Genomic DNA, 11436 nt, shown 5'->3' with positions numbered 1-11436 from the left:
GGCAGCAGGGCCAAATTGGCCCTGCTGACCAGGAGGAAGTTACCGGTACATAAGGGCATTTTCTGTCCTGTCCTTCACGTGGCTCGACAAAGCACCCATAAACAGAGAACACTGCCAGCATAAAATATTAAAGTTGTAAAAATGAAAGATTCATGCGGCATCCACCAGATAGATATCCTTCCTGGCTGAATGTAAGATCTCCTGCCAGAAGAAGGTTGAAAAATGCAGCAGCCAAAAATTGATATCCGGGCAAATGGGGCCCTGCATTTAGGATACACCATTTCTAACCAATCAGGCTAAATGAAATCAGCAGGCCTGGGCCTTATCTCCTAGATAACCCTCATTAATCCAGTGAGCTTCTGAGGACAAAAAAGAGAAATGAATTGCTTCATTTGTGTCGCTTGAATGGAATGCTAATGAGGGGAGGTGCGGGGGGGGGGGTAGTTAATTATTCATTCCACCCGACTGAGCAGAAAGCAGATCCTGGCTTCCCCTGTTACCATTGCAACAAGTGGCAGCCGGCCTAGCGATAGCAAGCCAAGGAAAACATTTATAAAAGTGAAACCAACATGAAATATGCCTTCTCAGAAAAGGAAACCTATGGTCTTGAGCTGCGCAGGGCACAACCAGATGGATTTAAGGACAAAGCCTCTTGTAGCAAGGAACCAGGAAAGAAAGTCCTTTATATCTCAAATTTGCTTCATGATTAACCATGCCTCCTGGGGGAAACCTTGTTGCCTTGGTAAGTTTGGTACAAGTTTTCCAGGCTTTTTGTTTGCTTGCTTGCTTCTGTTGGTACTACAACATTTGATGAACTTTTTGGAAAGACCTGGCTGGCTCCTGCATTTAAAGCAGAATTTAAAGAGCACAATTCTTGAGGATTTACAGTGGAAATCTATATGTGACTACTAGAAGTAATTCCATTTGAGTTGAACAAGTTCTGCTTCCAGGTAATTGTGTAAAGGATTTCAGTCTCAGTAATTTTCTATGCATTTCAAGCAGCCATTTAAAACAAACAAACAAACAAACTTGAATGTATACAGCAACACAGTATACATAAAGGCTCACAATGGTGTCTGTATTTTGCTATTGTGTTTTTGTATTTTGTAACGTGCATTTAGTTTTGCGGTGTAGCGTGTGTTTTTTACATGTACATATGTTATTGATCTACAGAATGTGATGCGGTGTAATATTTTTAAAAAGTTTTTACTTCTGTAAGCTACCTTGGGTTCAATTTTAATGGAGAGAAGTGGGATATAAATTACTATTCTAAGCTAAAATTAAATTAAATAAAAGAAACTATATTCAACATCCCACTTCTTGCAAAGCCCAAGTTCTTGTAGATCCCTGTAATCAAAATGTAATCAAAATAATTGTAACCAAGAGGAATCCAGTCAACCCTATACATATCTAGTCAGAAGTAAGTCCTATTAAGATGAATGGGTCCTATGCCCAGGTATGTCAGAAAAGGATTGCAGCAGCTTGCAAGGAGGCTTAGAGTTGCACATGTGGTTTGTGTGTAATTTCCTTTTTTAACATATATTTAGCACTAGGTCATGGCCACCATACATTTCCCTGTGTTTGTTAGGAGTGTTGTTTGTGCAGTCTGATTATTGCTTTCTAGAAGGATTGTGTTGCAGGACGTATGTTCGGCTATACATCATTTGAAAGCAACGTTATTAATGAATCTTGTTTTTCCAGTGGCAAAAAAGACAGATGCTGTGTCTGTGAGACACAAAACAGTGGGGGAGCGGTGTTAGGCATCTATCTCCATTAGTCAGGGTATTAAAAAAAAAAAAAAACTCCTGAAAGTTTTGATTTGTTAGTCAACACCAGTGAAATTGTTAACATTTTCCCATATGCCCTGCCACAGCAAAGACAAGTATCTTGAAATGTAAATAATGAGTGTGCATTAATTCAGTTCAACTCACATGCCAGCTTGCAAAATAGATTTTACCCCATTAAAAGAAAGGCTGGAATAAATAACTTCCTAGACAAGACGACAAATCACAATGGGGCTAATTTTCTTCTGTGAAAACAGCATTAGCATGCACCCTGCTTAAAATGTAATTATTTTCTCTCAGACTTTGTGATCTATGACAACTCTCCTTTCCTCATGACAAAATACATTTTTAAAAAACTAACAAACATATACATATATGTTTTGTCTAGAGATAAAAATACTGTAATTTATATCCCGCCCACCTGGCTGGGTTTCCCCAGCCACTCTGGGTGGCTTGCAACAAATAAAACACAACAAAACATCAAACATTTAAAAATGAGGTATCCTACACAAGCAATAAATAAATAAATAAATAAATACCAATAACAATAATAACAAACAGTTTACAGTTATACTCAAAGTAACCACCAACTCCAACTAAACATTTAACCAACACTAACCCGACAAAAAAGAAACAGAGGAACCAAAATTAGAACCATTTAAAACACTGGAAAACATTTTAGCCAGTTGCCGCAACCCAAGAGTTGTTCCGGCAATGTCCCAGTGGCCTCCCAGGAGCCTCTTTTAGCTCACTCTGGAGTCTTGGCCCTGCCCCCTAGGCCAGGGGGAAATGGGCCTTGCAGCAGCGGTCTTCCTTCCAGCACTAAGGCAGCAGTAGAACATATACAGTGGTACTTCTAGTTACGGACTCGATCCATTCCGGGGTGCCGTTCGCACCCCGAAGAGTCCATAACTTAGAGCAGCGCTTTTCGCATGCGCGAAAGCACAATAGAACGCTTCTGCGCATGCACGAAGCGCACAGAACGCTTCTGCACATGCGTGTGCTGCGAAACCCAGAAGTAAACACTTCCAGGTTTGCCGCGTTCTTGTCTTGAAAAGAAGCAACCTGCAGCGGACGCAACATGAGGTATGACTGTAATTCCTAATATATGAATTGTGTCACTGCCAGCTACAGAAAGAACATAGCATGGTGATGAACTGACAATGAACAGCATTGTTACCTGGTGGTGGGAAAGAGTTACTACTTGCCAATCAGAATAAAGATTTCCTGTTGCTTTAGGCTTCAGTCCTAAAGTGACTTCAGTGACTAAAGATCAAGTCCCACTGAACTCAGGGTATCCCAACACTCTTGGAATTGTGATGTTAGGAAAAAGCCATTACCAAATACAGCAAAGTCTTGTGACACCTTAAAGACTATCGGATTTATTATGACATAAGTTCTCATGGACTGAAGTCCACTTCATCCGATGCTTTTCTTTTCTTTTCTGTTGGCGGGGGCCACTTTGAGGCCTGTATGATGGGAAGTGGGATATACATTTTTGAATATATATTTTAAGCCTTAGTTACAGGTATATATATTTGCATGTATAGGAGTGAGGAAATAGTAAGCAATGAGATCAGAAGGAAATGAAATGCTGAATAATGCAGACCGTGATAATTTCAGGGGGCCGTTCAGGAGGCAAACAGTTGTTGACACAAAGGCATCCTGGTATTGGTAAACCAATTAACACATGTAGTGTGATAAAAAAATCTTTTCTCTTGGTTCAGTGCGCAAAGGATAGCATTGAACCTCTTGATGAATTTACCAAGCCTATAAAAATATACTAATCTCCATGGATATGAGGATACAAAATAGAAATGTGATATCATCTTAATTCTCTTTGCCAGACTACCAGACTTTTAGAAGACATCTGAAGGCAGCCCTGTTTAGGGAAGCTTTTAATGTTTAATAGATTGTTGTATTTTAATATTCTGTTGGAGGCCGCCCAGAGTGGCTGGGGAGACCCAGCCAGATGGGAGTGGGACCTATAAATAATAAATTATTATTATTATTAGAAGCCCCAGAGACAGTTTACCTGGATATTTAATGAACCATTTTTGGTATTAGGTTTCTATGACTGCAATCCTATGGACACCTACTAGAGAATAAGTAACTTTGAAATTGGTAGGAAAAACTGTCTGCGGACAAACGCCGGCTCTCTCGGCCTGTAAAGTGAGATGAGCGCCACAACCCCAGAGTCGTCTGCAACTGGACTTAACTGTCAGGGGTCCTTTACCCTTTTCTTACTGTAAGACAAATCCATTTGGCCACATGTATTGTCAAATTCATTGCGGGCAGGGTGGATGATGACTGATTATGAATGTGTGCTTCTTTCAAAGTTAGATCACTGTGTCCCAGCTTTGAGAGTTTTAACTAATCTATGCCTTTGCTAGAGTTTTGTATGCAGTTTTCCCTATGTGATGTTTGCATAACTCCTCAGACACAGCTGGGCTCACACAGCCCTTGAAAAAGTAACCAAAGTGCAATGGGAATCATGGGGTTTTTTTGCTTTGTTTTGTGGATGCCTAAGGTTGTTCTGTGCATACATTTGCATCGTGACTGTTAAGTTGTGGGTAAGCATAGCAGACGACACAGCAATCTCTCCAAAGCAGCTCTTTATTTGGAAGCTGGAACAGAACTGAACTGCATTGCAGAGCTGGCCTGCTTTCAAAGTTCCCTCCTAAAGTTCCCTCCTAAAACAACTGTCAAGGACCTGAGGACCTGAGGGAAAACTATATACACTAATAAATAACAGCCCTCCCCACCCAGAAAAGCCATTAGTTACATTCGTAATGGTTTCAATTAGGTACAAGAGCATAACAGTTTCAAGGTACATAGCTTCTATTTACAATGCAACGTTTCAAGTGCAGTTACTGACATAGTCCCGTAAGTAGGATGGCCGCTTGGTGACCCTGGTGGAACGCCGAGGGCCAGTACCAGTGTCCAGGGGGTTGGCCGATTCCTGCTGAGACTGTGGCGCCACCGATGGTGGTGGTAAGTCCAAGTTTCCTGTCTCCGTGACTGCCGAAGGAACCGCCATGTGCGGATTCGGTGGATGGTCAGGCACAGCAGTGGCTTTAATTCAAAGTTCCCTCCTAAAGTTCCCTCCTAAAACAACTGTCAATGACCTGAGGACCTGAGGGAAAACTATATACACTAATACATAACACCGACATCATAATAAACACGTTGGCTTTTAGCACCAGCCACATGCACACTTGAACAACTTGTTTTCCTGCTTTGGCCAGCTGTAATCCTGCTGTGAAAGTACAGCCATCAGCGGAGATGGCACAGTTTTATGTTCATTCCATTGTAATTGCATTATGGATATTGAATTCTTTCCTATCTTTGTTTAATGCTATCCTTCTGGCAGTGGAGAGGGGTCAACTATCCATGCTGATTTTATTAGGTATTTTAGTACCCTTTCATAGGGCCAATCATGAGGTTTTATTGAAATGCCTGTGGGTCCTTGCAAAAGATAATGAGGTTGTTCTTGGTACCTTTCTGGCAGGTGAAATAAGCAATTTCCCATCTTCATAAAGGTGGCTACCTGGGGGCCCTGCTGAATATGGTTTGAAATGGTGGCCACGCTTTTGAAGTACAGTATTGTTTGGTAATCAGTATGTGGATTGTCTGTCCTTTCTGCATATTATTTAAAGGGAGGTTTTCGCTGTCTCTTCTAAGCAGCCTGTTTGCTGTTCATGCCCATTCTGTCCTGTATAAAATCTTTTGGCAATTTTAAAGGTTTTTTTATAATCACACAGCACATTTTAAAATAACGCCAGTCTTTATTATCATTTTGAAACTGAGGTGGACCAGGATGCTTCCTAATGATAAGAATAAATGAAAAATAAAATAACACCTGATGGAGTTTCTTGAATCATCTTCCCTCCAAAACTCTGTTCTGTGTTGGTGCTTATTCCACCCCCCACCACCCCGGTGCATTTTTTTTTAATGTGCATTTTTATCCCACCTTTCCTCCATCAAGAAGCTCAAGGTGACATACATATGGCTCTCCCCCTCTACACTGTATCCTCAAAACAACCCTGTGAGGTAGGTTGGGCTGAGAGGCAGTGACTGGCAGAAGGTCATGCAGTGAGCTTTATGGCAGAGTGGGTGGGGCTGAGAGACTTCAGAGAAGTGTGACTAGCCCAAGGTCACCCAGCAGCTGCATGTGGAGGAGCAGAGACTCGAACCCGGCTTCCCAGATTACGAGTCTACCGCTCTTAACCACCACACCACACTGGCTCTCAGAGGGCCCAAGTATGATTCTTAGACAAGATTGACTTAATTCCTCTTATCTAGAAATTACACCATACCACATGACCTAAGCTTTTGAATTCTAGTATGGTTAAAACCTACACATCTGTTGCCCCCCCCCAAAAAAACTAAACACATAAGAACTTTTAAAATGTGAGGAAAAACTTGCTTTCAGGTGTTTGAAGTTTCCTCCCTCCAAAAACCAACTCTTCATTACCCAAAACATTTTTTTTAATTAAAAGAACAAAGTGTTCCAACCAATAGATAAAAAAATGATTGTTTCATTTGGGCTAGGGCACATCAGAGCACAACAGAACATAATTATAATGTGTAGCTCAGTTCTGAAAATGAGTAGTAATAATCTCAGCTCATGTGTGGAGTTCATCACACCAGGCTAATCATAATTGGCCTCTATTATATCAGAGATTTGGGACACTATCTTCCAGGTTTGGGGAACATTGCAGTCATCTCCAGACAGGCACAGAGCCCAAAAGTCTCACTTTAGAAGTTCACTGACAAACTTAACAAAGAACAAGCTGGAAATACATTTTGATTCATTCCTTTGCCTCTACTAGAGGAGAGGTTGTTGGAAGGAGATCCACACACCTTTTCTGAAAATTTGAGGGAAAAAGTTAATACAGAGTTTGTTCCAACACATACACAAGCCAACCACTATTTGCCTCCCAATTCCCCAGTTTAAAAAGAGGCAGGATGATTAAGTAGAACAGTAGATATTTATTATAGAGAGCTTGCTTGCTCTTTCTCTCTAGCAAGGTCACAAAACAAATACTATGGGTGGCGTGGAGTTCCTCAAAGTAGGAAACACACCCTGTCGCTTCTCTTGCCTTCAGGGAAACAGCTCTATACATGCTAGGCTAATGCTGCCACACAGGGCTGTTTTGGAAGCAGCCTGTGGAATGCCCTCCCACCAGAGATCAAAGAGAACAACAATTACCAGACCTTTAGAAGGCATCTCAAGGCAGCCCTGTTTAGGGAAGCTTTTAATGTTTGATGGATTTCTGTATTTTAATATTTTGTTGGAAGCCGCCCAGAGTGGCTGGGGGAACCCGGCCAGATGGCGGGGTATAAATTATTATTATTATTATTAATTATTATTATTATGCTGACTCCTTCAATATCTGCTATAGTGGCTTGTGCTGAACAGGCACCATAACAACAAATGAAGTAAGAGTCTTCCTATCAGGGCTGACTGCCCAGCCGTCTGATAGGTCACCTGGTTTTTCTGCCTAGATGCACATGAGACATGCCTCTTTGCCATAGCTATACTTTTGAAGTAGGATTGACAAAGTGCTGCAGAGAGCTGATTAGACAAGAGAACGGGAGTTTAACAGAAATGCTTCTGTGCAAGTAGAAAATGGGGGGGGGGCAAGGAAAAGTGGTTGGCTTTGAGATTTTGAGGATTTTTTAAATTGCATGACAGTTTGAGTGGGAAGGCTGTGCCCCACTGGATGTAACAATATCCAAGTCCTGACCCATTGGCAGAAGCATAGAATCGTAGAAGTGTAGAGTTGGAAGGGACCACGAGGATCATCTAGACCAACCCCCTGCAATGCAGGAATCTTTTGCTCAATGTGGTGCTCGAATCCATGACTCACGACCACAGCATTCCCTTGATCCACCAAGCTTGTAACTCTATCAAAAAAAGAAATGAGATTTGTCTGGCATGACTTGTTTTTGAGAAATCTATGCTAGGATTTAATAATCACAGCATCCTTTTCTAAGTGCTCACAAACTGATTGCATAATTTATCTGTTCTAGGACCTTTCCTGGTATCAGTGTCAAGCTTACAACCTGGTAGTTACCTGGGTCTTATTCCCCCCCCCCTTTTGAAGATGGGGACAATAGTTGCACACCTCCATAGTCAGGAAACAGTGCATGCTACTTCTGATCTGCCCAGATCTGCATAAAGTAAGATCATGCTACAGAATCCCTTGTGATAACATGGTTTATTATTATTATTATTATTATTATAATTATTATTATTATTATTTCAGACAATAACAGCATATGAGAGGATGTAGTTTCATTTGTGCCATCTTGCTAAGAGCCCACGGAAACCTAAATCTGATTACGTTGCTTCTCTGCGCTGTGTGTCCAGTATCCAGGGTGGGTGGCACCAACTTTGAATAAAGCAGCCTTTGTGTGAGGAGGCAAAATTGATGGATGATTTCTTCCCTGCTGATTTGGACCATCTTATGATTCTAGCTTTTGTGCAGCCTATTGAGGCAGGATCAGTGCTGCAAGTTAGACAGGATCACTGTCAGATAGGTGGAAAGGATCAAGAAATAACATCTAATCTTGAGAGTCACAAGTTGAGGGCTGGTGCAGGTGACGATGAAGCTGTTGTTTTACTTAGTTGCTAAGTGGAACTGTGATGATATGGGCTTAATGCTGACACACCCATCCATATTCATATCCAGGCATCCCCAAACTGCGGCCCTCCAGATGTTTTGGCCTACAACTCCCATGATCCCTAGCTAACAGGACCAGTGGTCGGGAAGATGGGAATTGTAGTCCAAAACATCTGGAGGGCCGAAGTTTGGGGATGCCTGCTCATATCCATACATACTGAGTCCATTGGTCCAACTTACTCAGTATTGTCTACTCTACAATGGCTGCTAGCAGCTCTCCAGAGTTTCAGAGGGGAGTCTTTCAAGCCCAGTTTGGAGATGCCAAGGACTGAAAATGAAATATTTTCTGTGAAAAATGATGTTCTCTCCTAAACATTCAATATTTTAAAATGCAGCACTGTACTTGTTTTTCAGGAATCTTCTCCCCTGGACACCAATATATAACCTTGTAAGATTATACCACCTCCTGCAAAAAATAGGTTTAACTTGGTCAACACGATTTGTCCTCATCTTCATTATGGATCTCATTTACATAATTCCATTTTGCCCTCACCTGTCCTGAGTCGATTGCTAGTGACTGTCTTCCAGAAGACTTTAAAACTCAGGAGAAATAGTATTTTTCTGAGATATTTCATTTCTTTAATTTTTGTTGTTGTTGTTCTGGTGTTTGACTTTTTCTAATCACGTACAACTCTTGTTGGACTAGATTCTCTTCCCGCAGCATTGCATATTGTAGACACAATTTGCTTTAATCAGGACTCTTGGTATCCTGAAGTACTTCAAAACAGTTTCTATAGCAAATTTGAATAAATTCAGCAGCAATGTCTGACACAGTGATCAGATGTAATTGCCTACAATTTCACACCCACAGGATCCTTAGGTGACTTCAGCATTCCTGGTGTTCTGGCGTTTCACAGCTTTATCACCATGGAATCCTCTTGCAGCAGCACTGAAACTTTTAATGCAGTTTGAATGATGTATGGAGAATTAGCCACGGGGACCTGATTTTTAGAATTGGGGGCAAAGCACCATAAAGCAAAGATGTAGAAAACTCAAGATCTCTTCAGTTCAGTTTCTGTCAAGCCAAGACTATCCTAGTCTAGAGATGACAACTTATGTTTCTAACCCTTCTCTCACAGCATACATCACATCCTCCTCTTGATACACATAAAATCTTGTTATATGAGGCAGAATCTTTAGCCGGGTTCATCGCTATATACTGTAATTCTACATAGCAACCAAACTGAGGCCTGCACAGGAACATAGAAAGCTGCCTTATATTGAACAAAAGTACCGGTATTAGCCCATCTAGCTGACTGGCCTGCAGTGGCTTTCTAGGATTTCAGTCAGGGCTTTTCTCCCAGCCGTACCTGAAGATGCTGGAGACAACCTTTTGCATGGAATGCAAATGCTTGACCCCAGAGTGGCCCTTCTTCTTTCAGTTCCCCTACCAGTTCACCCAGTCCATTTCTTATCCTTGACAGCAAGTTTGGTCTTACTTGGAGAGGTACATGCGGGAACTAGTGATGTTAAATTCTCGAGAATATTCTCAATTAATGAGATAGAGAATTTTCATTTAAAATAGGAGACTATTCATTTTAATGCATTGAAAATGATATAATTTTAATGCATTGAAAATGATCTAATTAGTTAATATACATGTTTATTCATGGGTAAACTTGTTCAGATGGCAACCAAAAACTGTACAGATACTTTTATTCAATGGGGCAATGCAGTGAGTTCACATTCTTAGATTTTTTGCACCAAACTTGAAATTGAAAATTCAACGTGAATGACTCATGTTAATCATTAAACCTGCCACTAACCATATATTTCAACCAACTTTGAATTCTAATTATGTTGTGTATGTATGAAATGTAGCTTTTAAAGTTTTAAAGTAAAAGGTGCTATCAAGTTTTCCCTTTTCTCGCGAGGAAGCCTATTCAGCAGAAGGGAATTTCCCTTAAAAAAGGGAGAACTTGGCAGCTATTTATACTATATATATATATATATATATATATATATATATAGACATACTCAGGTCTGCTACATGAGTACGTTCTTTAATAAGCATATCTACATGGTATAGTATTTTTAGTGCAATACTAATAAAATCAATATAAAGTTTAAAATAAATGCTATTATTTCCAGAAAATAAAACACAAATAATCAGTAATGACAAGTTACATAACATCAGAAATGCAAATTACTATCTGCTTAGACAAGTAAGGCAACACACAACATATTTAAATTATAACTGATAAATTGTCACAAAAAAAAATATTTTAAAAAACAGGCTTTAAGTAACAAGTCTCAAATGTTTATAAATTTATATTGAGCTTTCAAACATCTTAAGAGGATAAGTCACCATCTTTGTCTCCGCTGGTAACAGAGCTTTCAGTTCCATACTGATCATCTGCAAGATCACAGCATTTTAAAAACTTTTTAAAAAATATGTTTTCTATAGCTCACATTTCAGAACTGCCAATGGTGAATGACACAATACCCAGTAATGTAACTCGATAAAAAATAATTATTGTTACTTACACTGGCAATATCACAGCTTTACTTATTATTTACTAGACTTTTTAAATGTGGGATGTAAAACTGGTTCTTGCATTAAAATTTACAGTTTGTCGAGAATATTCTCTGGAGAATTTTCTAGCAGAGAATATTCTGGAGAATATTCTCATTTCAAGAATATTCTCACTTCACCTCACTAGTGGGAACAAATATAATATCTTATCCACCACAGGTAAGCTAATAGGCACTTCCATTATTTCACCCAGTCTTGCAGCTGCAGATTTTGCTGCTGAGCTGACTAGGTCTGTGATTGCCTGAATGAAGACTACTTGCTTTGACAAAAATATATTTGCCTTCCCCCTCTACCCCACTGCCACCCCCTAGTTTAGTAAAGGGATGGGTACGGTCTTGCATTGCTTGGGACCTTATCCATTCATTACAGAGAGAGACATGCTACAGTTTTCTCACCTTCTCCTTTGGCCTGAGCAGAGCATGCC

The 11436-nt window shown here is 40.3% G+C and overlaps 1 protein-coding gene across 1 annotated transcript in view; it reads left to right on the top strand.

The window, feature by feature from the left end:
- Positions 1-501: 501 nt before the first annotated feature.
- C5H10orf90 (chromosome 5 C10orf90 homolog) overlaps positions 502-11436 on the top strand; it is a 93525-nt gene continuing 82590 nt past the window's right edge. The window contains exon 1 of the mRNA XM_035137979.2: positions 502-742. Within this exon, the coding sequence (XP_034993870.1) occupies positions 577-742 (166 nt within the window). The 5' untranslated portion in view covers positions 502-576. The remainder of the gene's footprint in view (positions 743-11436) is intronic.

Source organism: Zootoca vivipara, chromosome 5 (assembly GCF_963506605.1).
Source record: "Zootoca vivipara chromosome 5, rZooViv1.1, whole genome shotgun sequence".
Classification (NCBI taxonomy): domain Eukaryota; kingdom Metazoa; phylum Chordata; class Lepidosauria; order Squamata; family Lacertidae; genus Zootoca; species Zootoca vivipara.
The sequence above is the reverse complement of the archived record's forward strand: the minus strand, read 5'-3'. Positions and strand labels throughout refer to the sequence as shown.